The sequence below is a fragment of the Salmo trutta genome, chromosome 16 (assembly GCF_901001165.1).
Source record: "Salmo trutta chromosome 16, fSalTru1.1, whole genome shotgun sequence".
In the NCBI taxonomy this organism is placed as follows: domain Eukaryota; kingdom Metazoa; phylum Chordata; class Actinopteri; order Salmoniformes; family Salmonidae; genus Salmo; species Salmo trutta.
The window spans coordinates 20,907,054-20,918,808 of NC_042972.1; the positions used below are offsets into that span (position 1 = coordinate 20,907,054).

General features: G+C 43.9%; 1 protein-coding gene across 2 annotated transcripts; it reads left to right on the forward strand.

The window, feature by feature from the left end:
* Window positions 1–2,578: 2,578 nt before the first annotated feature.
* Window positions 2,579–8,086, forward strand: LOC115150300 (C->U-editing enzyme APOBEC-2-like). 2 transcript variants are annotated; one of them, XM_029693432.1, is made up of 4 exons: window positions 2,579–3,064; window positions 5,405–5,629; window positions 6,009–6,323; window positions 7,319–8,086. In XM_029693432.1, exons 1-3 carry the CDS (start codon window positions 2,757–2,759, stop codon window positions 6,310–6,312), a joined length of 837 nt encoding a protein of 278 aa, XP_029549292.1. In that variant the 5' UTR covers window positions 2,579–2,756; the 3' UTR covers window positions 6,313–6,323; window positions 7,319–8,086. The 2 variants fall into 2 exon arrangements, with proteins under 2 accessions (XP_029549292.1, XP_029549291.1); XM_029693431.1 differs by having other exon boundaries at window positions 6,009–6,317; window positions 7,319–7,688.
* Window positions 8,087–11,755: the final 3,669 nt, after the last annotated feature.

The following is an 11,755-nucleotide window of genomic DNA, read 5'->3' on the forward strand; positions in this document are numbered from 1 at the left end:
CAACTATTTCAAACTCAAGGGTGTGTTTCTGGCCACGTAAAACACACTCTGTCACAAACAGGCCTAAAGAGGTCATGAGCTGTCCTGAATACAGTTTCAGCTTGGTGCTACTCTGTGTGAGTTTGTCTCTGGGCGCGAGCCTCCTTTTGTCTTTAAGGCTCATAACGTTACATGTGGCCCCTGAATCTAGCTGGCATTGCTGTGGTTTATTATTAAGTAGCAAAGTGACAAACCACTTTTGTCCTTTTGCCCTCACTGCCCCTATGCACTCGCTAGCATATACATCCTCTGTGCTGTTGTTCCCTTCATCTGTGTTTGTTTCAATGGAGTGCACTTTACCCTCCTTTCTCTTGCTTTTCATGCAGACCCTCGCGAAGTGATTAGCTGTACCACAGGATTTGCATATTTTTCCATAGGCTGGGCAGTATTCTTTTCCTCGTCCATGAGAAATGCCACAATATCTGCACGTATTGGGATTGTCTGCTGCAGAGTTGGCTGTAGTATTAGCATTAGCTGTGGCAAAGGGGAATTTCTTTACTGGCTGCCTGAATGTAGCATTGACATTGTCCATATGTTGTCTTTCTAGTTCCATGGACCTTATCCGTATATCAGTAAGCTCTGCTGCACGGCATGTCTCCACTGCCAAGACCAGCGTCAGGTCACGTTCTCTCAGCAAACGTCTGCGGGTGCCCTCATCAGTTATGCCAAGCACTAGCTTATCTCTGATCAGTTCATCTCTTAAAGCACCATAGTCACATGTGCCTTTTCCCTTAGCCTAGTGACAAAGCTGTCAATGGACTCCCCGTCCTCCTGTTTGCAACAACCGAAAACATAACGCTCGTAGATAACGTTCTTTGCTGGCTTAAAATAATGTTCAAGAGCATCAAGAATAGCTGTAGCGTTACCTTGCTGAGCTGCTGTTAGGTTCAGGTTGTGTTTGTATACGTGTCGGCATTCTGTTCCCATTATAGTCCTCAAAGTGGCAGCCACTACCTCATCGTCCTTTTCCTGAAGTCCCGTTGCTAGTGCATAGTCCTCCCATTCACCTCTAAACGTATCCCAGTTTGTGCTCCAATCTCCGCTGAGCTTCATAACGGCGGGAGGGGGAATGTTCGCTGCCATGTCTAACCGGTGCTAACAACACTGAAGCTAACTAGCAAACTCACTCTAGCTAAGGACAATTCCGGCATCAGGCGAAGTTTTACTCAAATAAGCATTTTTCAGGGGATAAACCAGAACAGGTGGCTCTAATTTGCGGAAAGCATGGTTAGTTATCCGACTCTGACACCATGTTTGAATGTTAAATGACGAGACAGAGGCATTGATGCGAGTAACCAGTCTTGTTCAGTATATTGCAATACATCCGGGTATTTCAAGCACACCGGTAAAAACACTGGAGTTGCAGTAATTAACATTTACCAACAGATGACATCACTGTGCCATCTTACACCCATAACAGAAGCTGGGAGCTGGACAGGTGGTGCTGGAGATAGGAAAACCCCCCTCAGCATTGAGTTACACAGAGGAAGATTTACTGTAGTCACAGACCTGTTTCTTTAAACACTGTACTGTTTCTCTATACTGGGAACGGTTCACTGCAGTGGATGGTGAAAACAGAGCATGTTCAATGGGCCAAGGACGTGGAAGCGATTGAAAGTAAACTGGCTCAATGTTTCCTTTATTATCTTCACTGGCAAACTCATATCGTATACAACATATTCTATATCGTTTTACAAGTGCACAGCGACAAAGTAGACTAGCGAAGGTCTACAAGCACAGTGTGTCAGAAGGTAATGCTATTATCTAACAGTCATATTGGATGTAGATCATGTATCTGAAGGCATCTTTGGCCTTTTCTTTGATGACTGTAAACGTTCAACCTGAGATCCAAGGTATTGGATAGCATTGAGACCCCATTTTGAAGACTTTGACTAAAAGACCATCCAGAGCTCAAGCCTAAAGTATGAACCTACTCTCAGTAAATCAGGAGCCCAGTATCATTTATCGATTAACCCACTGACATGAACACCCTGAGCACCTGCACCCCTCCGTCTTACAGCACCTTCCTTCCCCTCTGCTCTCCCTCTCCCCCCACCTCTTCCCCTCCCCAAACCTTATATCAATCAGTCTGCTTTCTCCACTAGCTCAACAAGCACCTCTGCTCACCCTCAACAAGCACTTCTCTCTTCCCCCTCCCTACTTTCCCAAACTGAACCCCCCCCCCTTTGTACAACTACAAATTAAATTGAATAAATATCAAGGCCCCCCTCCCTACCTTCTCTCCTGCTACAACAGAGGGGCATCAAGGGTGAGTCAGGTCCCCTCCCCCCTGTGTCTTATAATAGACCTGGTTGGAGTAAGAGCAGCAGCTGCCTGTCCCCCTTATTCTCTCTCTCTCTCTCTCTCTCTCTCTCTCTCTCTCTCTCTCTCTCTCTCTCTCTCTCTCTCTCTCTCTCTCTCTCTCTCTCTCTCTCTCTCTCTCTCTCTCTCTCTCTCTCTCTCTCTCTCTCTCTCTCTCTCTCTCTCTCTCTCTCTCTCTCTCTCTCTCTCTCTCTCTCTCTACTACCACTCTTCTCTATTTCTCTCACTTTCTCTCTGCTACCCCCTGTTCCCCTCTATATCTCTCTCTGTAACCCTCCTGTCTTCTTTCCCTATTTCTGCTTCAACCCCCAGACCCTAGCCACCTCCACTTCTCATATACCTCACTCACACACACACCTCACACTCACAGGACTACCATTCCCAGACCAGTCACCATGGCCGACAAGAAGGGTGCTACTGCCAACAGCAAACTGATGGTGAGGAAGAAAGAGAGGACAACAAAGACAGCGGTGGAGATCAAGAAAGAGGTGAAGACAGAGATGAAGAGGGAGGTGAAGTCAAGTTTAGTGAAGGAAGAGGAAAAGGTCCTGGTGGTTGGGGAGAAGGTGGAGGGGAACGGAGAGGTCCCAATGGAAGAGGGAGCCACAGCTAATAAAGACATGGCTAACAGGGCGGCGGAGGCTAACGAAGCAAATGGAGAGTACGAACCCATTGAGCTGCCTCCTTGGGAGATCATGGAAGGGTGGGTGACAACAGATACCATGTGTGTCTGTACTGTATGTCTCTGTCTCCTGCTGCTTTGATCTCATGTTTTATGTTGGGGGCACAAAGTGACATTGAATCACAATTCATGTATTGTTTCCTACTGTATAATAATCTGTAATTAATATCTATAGCTGAGTAATTACATAGTTGTTACCAAAGTAGACAGAGAACTGAAGTGTTGCCAAATGACCTTTAGAGGGATGATGTGGGTTGCGTCTCCCATTATGGAGAGAGATATCCACTGTCATTCCAATGTGACAGGAGGAAATGGGTTTAGAATGCTGTGGAACACCGTAGAACTCTGTTGAACACTAGAACTCTGTGAAACACTGGAACGTCCACAGTGGTTTTGTTGTGACTGTCCAAACGACTTAACATTGTGACAGCAGGTTCACTCTAAAATAAGTAGTCAAATGTCAGGCAGAACATAGCCACTGAGTTTTACTATAAAGTAAAATTATATCCAAAATGAAGGTAAACTGTACAAGATAGTTTCATCGAAAGTTTTCATTACCTTCATAGTGTTGTCTGCTTATCTAATCAATAATAGAGTATGTTTCAATGTTTGGTAGAATCTTGTTAAATCAATTCCACAGGCATTTATTTCAATGGACTTCTGGGGGCTTAATTGTGCTTCCACAAATTCCATCCGGCCCAGTCATTGGTTGACCACTAGAGGCCTGTAAAGTTGCACAGTCATTGGGTTATCCCCTGTGAGTTGGTGTGTTAGCGTACTGGGTCGTGTTGCAGCAGTGAGGGGCTTGGTTAAGTTACAGCTTTAAGGGATTTTTCCATTCTGAGTTGATCTGTGTTTAGGATTCTTTGCAGGGTGGATGAGATGTGAGAGTCTTGGTTCATAGGTACGGCCCAGGGTACAGAAATACCCTCTGGCTTTGTTTTTATCACCCCACCATCTGGTGGATTTTTTGTCATCTTTTGGGTGTCACTGTGTTGGAGGTTAAACTTGTTGACACTGCAACAAAATGCAATATGTACTGTATAGCATATATTTGACGAAATCAAAGGGATAAACAACACCCTTCTCTGTGGACAGAGCCTGTGGATTACTCAATGATTACTGTAGGATTCACTGCACAGTTGACTAGCCATCCATTGAAAGCCTCCATTAGACACACACGACTCGGCTCTGCCATTTTCAAAATTGCTGTCTCATAATCAAAACGTTTGAACTGGGTCAGGATCCAGAATCCTTGGACATACCTTATTGAGAAGAAGAACTGGTGAGGTGTGACAGATTTGAAGAAAAGGGTCTGCACTTCTTTTAGTTTGTGGTGAGGCACTAAAACTATCGTTTCAAGTGACTGTTATCATCATCTGACCACATCACCAAATATAACTGCCTAGATGATTACTAAACAGGGACAAAGTGGCAATATTGTCCAAACTGATGAGCACAAGTATAAGCTATTTGCTCTTGTTTTCATCTTAGGGTTAGGGCTATAATAAGGGTGAAGATCAGGGTTTGTGAATATAATTGTGTTTCTAGCTAGACAGCGTAGTACTTTACCTCTGTCCTGTGCAGTTAGTACTGACCATGCACCGTACCAGTGGGGTGATCTTGGCCGCTGCCGCGGGCCACACAAAGCCCTGCTGGGCCTGCCCTGGTCTTGCCATAGTTAATGTTGAAGTGGGTCAATGAGTCAGAGGGCTACAGAGCTAGTCCACGCTTACACACTAAAATTAACCCTGTACTCCTGTCTTTCTGCCTGCTCTACCCTGCCCTGCCGTGCTTCCGGCTCTTTCATCTGTCTGCTGTTCCAGCCAGGCAGCCACCCCCTCTGCTCCCCTGTTTCGGTGTGTCTTTGTTTGTCTGGTTTTAAATAACACAGAGGTCACTGATCCAGGGGGTAAAATGCCCCCAGGAGTGTATTTAGAGCCATCCTGCATACAGGTTGTAGATTCCATTGTGTAAATATTTGTGGGAGAGAACCAAACTGAAACATATGTTACAGTAACTGTAAGCTGTTATAACAGACAGATAGGTCATGTTGTGGAACTGTACACCTGACTTGTCTCAGTAAAAATATCCACCTGAGGGTTTGAAAAATATTTAATATGCAAGCTATGGAGTTTACGTGTCTGTCTGATATAGGAATGTAATGACAACTGTATAACATTGTTATTGTTAGAAGAAACACTTCATAATAATAATATGACATACTATAACACAATCAATTAAGTTTGGGATGGCAAAATGTTAAATCAGCCCTCTTTAACCTTGAATAGTGTACTGACGATAGAGAACCCTTCTCCCATTGGTTAATTAACCCCATCCCCCTATTCCCTCTCCATCCAGGGACCGCATCGACCCGTTCCAATTCAAGTTCCAGTTCAAGAACGTGGAGTACTCGTCAGGTCGTAACAAGACGTTCCTGTGTTACCTGGTGGACAAGGGGAAAGCTGATGATGGTCTGATGAGAGGTTATCTGGAGGATGAACACTCAGGAGCCCACGCTGAGCAGGCCTTCTTCCTCCAGACTCTCCCAGACTACGACCCTGCAGTTAAATACACTGTCACCTGGTATCTATCTCTCAAATAAACAGTCACCTTGTAACTATCTCTCACAAACACTGTCACCTGGTAACTATCGATCAAGTAAACTCTCACCTGGTAACTCTCTCTCCAGTACACTGTCACCTGCATGGTAATGATCTCTTAAATACACTGTCACCTGGTACGTATCTCTCAAATACAGTCACCGGCTACATATCTCTCAAATACACTGTCACCTGGTAACTATCTGTCAAATACACAGTCGCACATACATACATACAGTATCTACACAAATAGCTGTGGCCCGTTTCACAGGAAGTTAGCAGCACTAAATTAAAAGATTAGAACACTCTCTATGACCTCATCACATGTGCCTAATTAATCTTTACCCCCTCCCCTGTCCCAGGTACATGTCATCCAGCCCCTGTGCGGCCTGCGCGGCTAAGATCGCAGAGGCCCTCCGGGCAAGGAAGACCATCAAGATGACCCTATTTTCAGCCCGGCTGTTTGAGTGGGAGGAGCAAGAGATCCAAGCGGGGCTAAATGCTCTGTCTCAAGCGGGGTGCAAGCTGAGGATGATGAAGCCCATGGACTTCACCTATGTCTGGGACACTTTTGTAGAGAACAACGACCTAACGTTCACCCCTTGGGAGGACTGCCAGGACAACTATGAGTACTACCACGAGAAACTGGCTGACATCATGCAGTGATCACAGTGAGTGTAAGGGAGAGGAACACACATATGCATGCATTTGATAGGCCTACATATGCACACTTATGGAGGCTAGATACACATGAAGAGTTTCATTCCAAAAAGCTAGATATCCATTTTCAGAAATGTTGGTAAATTAGCTTTTATTGTTTATTGTTCAATGACTGACGCTGTTTAAAATCTTTTACTTCATGGTTTCATAGAGACAAATAATCATGTTATTTGCATAATGTTATATATCGGGCTCACTCTCAGATAAATAAGTAGTACTGCTAGCTTTTACACAGTGAAGTGTAACAAATATCTAACAAATAACTTATTATTTTACACAAGCATGAAGGCACCCATAAGCAATAATTTCTGATGAAAAAACACAATGTGAAAAATTGGTGGATATAGAGTTTTGGAAATAAACTCTTCACATGCAGGTATGCCGGGATGCACATAGACACATGCAGGTATGCCGGGATGCACATAGACACATGCAGGTATGCCGGGATGCACATAGACACATGCAGGTATGCCAGGATGCACATAGAGATATGCAGGTATGCAGGGATGCACATAGACACATGCAGGTATGCCGGGATGAACATAGACACATGCAGGTATGCCGGGATGCACATAGACACATGCAGGTATGCCGGGATGCACATAGACACATGCAGGTATGCCGGGATGCACATAGACACATGCAGGTATGCCGGGATGAACATAGACACATGCAGGTATGCCGGGATGCACATAGACACATGCAGGTATGCCGGGATGCACATAGACGCATGCAGGTATGCCGGGATGAACATAGACACATGCAGTCACAAGACTGATCCCAGAGATGATCTCACAGATGGAACATGTTCTCATGCAAAGCCAGTGAGGGGCCAGCCCAATAGGCCAGAGCAATAAAGCTAACGAGGGTGACCCCAGTGAGACAGACCAACAGATACAGCTATTCCCCTGGCTGATGAACTGCTGCTTAATCTCTCCTTCTCTCTCTCTAGAATTCACCTATCACCTGCCACCTCCACTATCCCAGCATCCTCAGTGATGTGAGCGGTTTGTGTACTTGTGCGTCAAGCCATCCTGCTCTACATCTCTTTATGAAGCCAGCTCCAGACCTCTCCCTCCATATGGAACTCTCTGTCCCAGCTTCCACACTCCGTTCTGACGTGTTTGCTGGTTCATCTGTGGATTAATTGTCAATGTCAAGATGAAGGCTTTGCAATGATGCACTCCTGGGTTATAATTCAAGTATAAATGATCTATTATTTTTTATTACAATTGAAGTTATAATAATTTGTCCTTTTCCTTCTGTGTCCTCGAAGGATGTTTCCTACTGTATCTGCACAAATAAAAAATGTCATATCTGCACTAATGTTTGCTTCTTCAAGGGCAACATTCAGGGGGCTAGAATGATATTCTGTGTATGAATATTAATATAGATATTGTTAATAATTATCCCCCAGACTGTTACGCTCTAGAGAATTAACAGAAATGTGTGTCCTTGTTATTAGGAGCAATTTGACTTTTGTGAGTTTGGATGAGATACGTTCAATAGCTTTTGTTTTAGCAAGAAAACATTCTTGTTACTTTATGATGTTCGTTTGAAATCGTGATTGAATGATAAAAAAATTTTTACAGAAAGAATGAGTAACAATTGTAACGGTTCTTGACAACACTATTTAACTTCAAGATCATATAGACTTAGCTATAGAAATCGAAGCAAAGTATATTATTTATACACAAAGTGAAAATAAAGTGTGGAGTTTGTGTTCTTTTTCTAATTTCTAAATCATTGTCAACACAAACTGAACTGACAATTTGGAATTTAAATACATGTGTTTGACCGCTTTTTCTTGTTGTGACCTGTAAACAACGTACAACTATAGCCATCTACTTTCCTTTAAACACTAGATCCCCTGGTCCTACTAGTGGAACGCCCAGTAAGAATCCATGGAACTCAGAGCAGGAAGCTTTGGTTGTTGAGTTATCTAGATAAAGCCGTGCTCTAGCCTCCTCTTGCGGGTTGTTGAGTTATCTAGATAAAGCCGTGCTCTAGCCTCCTCTTGCGGGTTGTTGAGTTATCTAGATAAAGCCGTGCTCTAGCCTCCTCTTGCGGGTTGTTGAGTTATCTAGATAAAGCCGTGCTCTAGCCTCCTCTTGCGGGTTGTTGAGTTATCTAGATAAAGCCGTGCTCATACCTAGTCTTGAGAGCACTGCCTCTAGTCTCACGTTCCAGACTCAGAATGCTGAGCGCCAGTCAGCCACCCTTCACGGAGTAGAGGCACTAAAACATTGGGGATAACATGTTAATGGCCATCAGAGACAGAGCAATCTGCTTTTCTGGCTCTCAGTTCCTGTGAAGCCATATTATAGAATGTAAGAGAGCTTTGGAGTAAATTAAGAATCATTTAAGAATGACTGAGCTCATCATCAGCAGATGAAGAAAGCGTATTTTAATGAGACGACCATGCATTGTTGCACACAGCACTAGGTGATATTTACATCTTTGACTGAACAGTACATCTTCACAGAGATCTGATATCTGAAAAACATGCCAAATCTAGCAGGCTCCAAGCAGCTAGCCATGAAGAAGAGACATGGTCCATGTTACAGACTTTCAGTAGCCTAACATACTCATTGACATTCAAAGCAGTGACAAAGAATTAGAAATAGAGATGGTTCTGAGCACCTTGACTTTGTTGATTATCATTTCGATTCAAATAATGAGTGTATGAGATTTGGGAAGCACTGGGGTAAGTAACTGCGGAAGTGTGCAGTGTAGTTAGTGAGTTGAGGGGTCTATGGATCACCCATCAGAGAGTTCCATGAGGTGGGAGCCGAATAAGTTTCTCATAAGTCTCTCCACTGACCTCTTGTGCTTGTGGTTGGTTTCCCCAGACTGATAGCCAGCAGGGCGTGGGTTGAGGGCAGGGGAGAGGCCCGGGGTGTAGCCCGGGATGGGGTTGAGGGCAACAGCAGGACGAGCGGGTCTGGGCAGTGTGGAGCCCCTCTATGGCACTGGACAACCAGATTAGTCTCTTCAGGCTCTGCCACGGTCATGCATCAGCTGGTGCTCTGTCACTGCTCGCCTGCTGGAGAGGGGAGGGGTGGAGAGAAGAGGAGGGGACAGGGGAGAAGTTAAAGGAAAGGAGGGCAGGGGTAGCGGGAGGCAGAGATAGGAGGAGGGAAGAGAGGAATACAGTAATGTGTTCAGACAACAGTGTGATAGAAATATGATAAAGGAGATTAGACTGGGATGAGAGAGCTGTAGGGTATAGTTTGCTAGCAACACGTAAGAGACTTCAGCAACCTTTAGTATGTTCAAAAGTTGTTATAAATAAAGGAAGAAATCTTTAGAGCCCTCAAACTCATCTCTGGACCTCGACGCCAGTTCCACTGCATTTTTTTCATTGTTTCCCTGAAACACCAGATGGTTGCAATTCATTATCAGGTAGAACATAAAACCAGCAAGGCCCTGACCTCGTAAGAGTTGAATACCCGTGCTTTAGAGCACACGTGTCAAACTCATTCTACAGAAGGCTGAGTGTCTGCAGGTTTTCACTCCACCCTTGTACTTGATTATTTAAAGTTGTTAATCAGTACTCCCCTCACCTGGTTGTCCAGGTCTTAATTGAAAGGAAAAAACAAAAACCCGCAGACACTCGGCCCTCCGTAGAATGAGTTTGACGCCCCTGCTTTAGAGGAACCAGTCACGTACCTTTCATTCTCCTGACAGCGACTGACTGTGGACGATGAGAACCATGACTGCGACTGACTGTGAAGACGATGAGAACCATGACAGTGACCGACTGCACAGGCTTTTGGGATACCAGCATTTTCTGCAGGGATCAAACATTCACACACACAAAAAAAATGTATTCCTCAAAACTCACTTTGTTTTTCTTATCTGTATACCTATTGTGTCTCTGCATATTCTTTTGAAAACTAGCAAGCTAAATTGCTGGTGTGCTAATGTTTATCCATCATTCAGGCATTAGTCTGTTCATCATCAATCAAACACTCAGACAACACAAAAAAGGCATGATGAATTTTAGTAATTACGCATTGGAGTCTCTGCAAGTACAGCCTAGAGTTTGTTTGCTTGCGTATCCCTTGTAGTACCCACAGTTTGGGAAACCCCTTTTTTAATAGATAAAAGGATATCATGTAGATATACATGGCAATATCAGATCATGGTAAATAATGGTTGAATTGTAATGATAAAAAACTTAACACATTTAAAATGACTTACCAAAGTAATTATTATGTAGTTACTAAAATCACACTTAAATTCCTGACGCTAGGTTATTACAAACACATGAAAATCAAGAACCTCTAGTCAGTGTCATGGGCAATTCTAAATCCAGATCTCCAGCCAGTTTACCTGTAGGAAATGAGAAGGTGTCAAGGTGTACTTACATAGTTCCTGATACAGCTATAGTCTTCCCCTGATTCCTCAGACACTTACTGTATTAGCCCCTAGAGAGGGTGACACTGGCCTTTTATCCCTCTCCCTCCCTGACACACACACACACACACACACACACACACACACACACACACACACACACACACACACACACACACACACACACACACACACACACACCCCTCGTTAATTAGGCTACAGTCACGTAGACACACAATGTCACTACTAAAGACAAAATGTTTCGTTTTTTTCCTTCCTCAAATAGTGAGACACAAATCATGCTCTGCCATTGATAATATATACGGGAAAAAATATATAGGGGAAAACGTATGATTTCTCAGATTATTTGTGTCAGTATAATTGAATTCCTGTGATGCTCAGGACTTAGGGTTGGGATAGCTTCTGTAGGTTGAGGTACTGTCTACATTGTCTGGTTAATACACAGGTACTGTAAGGAAATTCCATTTCACAAGCGATAAGCATTGTCCAACTATTTTTCTCAAAGAAACGATTTTGAAAGACCAATAAATGACAACTTTGAATAGGGGTGCTTGTGTTATTCCATTGCACACTAAAATCCATCTTATTTAAAGTGTTTGTGAAGCACAAGAAAAAGGCTATTCAGTAACATCTTGATCCTTTGGGTTATGGGTATTTTGCGGAGCATTCGGATTCAACTTGAGTGTCAGTCAACAAACTGTAGCACAAGCATAAAGAAACAGAGAAGAGACGTGAGTGGGCGGTTGTAGTGAGCTGGTTGAACTCCTCTATTAGCATACCCACCTCTCCTCTCCTCTAGTTAAGATGCCTTGGCCTTAGAGCGGGTGGCCTTAGAGCGGGTGGCCTTAGAGCGGGTGGCCTTAGATCGGGTGGCCTTAGAGCTGTTCTGTTCTTCAGGTCTGACATGAACCCCCTCCTCCTAATGAACCTTCCACAGTAAAGTATCCCGTTACCATGACACCAAGAGAGTTGCCGTTGGAAATGCAGTCGTCTTGACAACACTTTC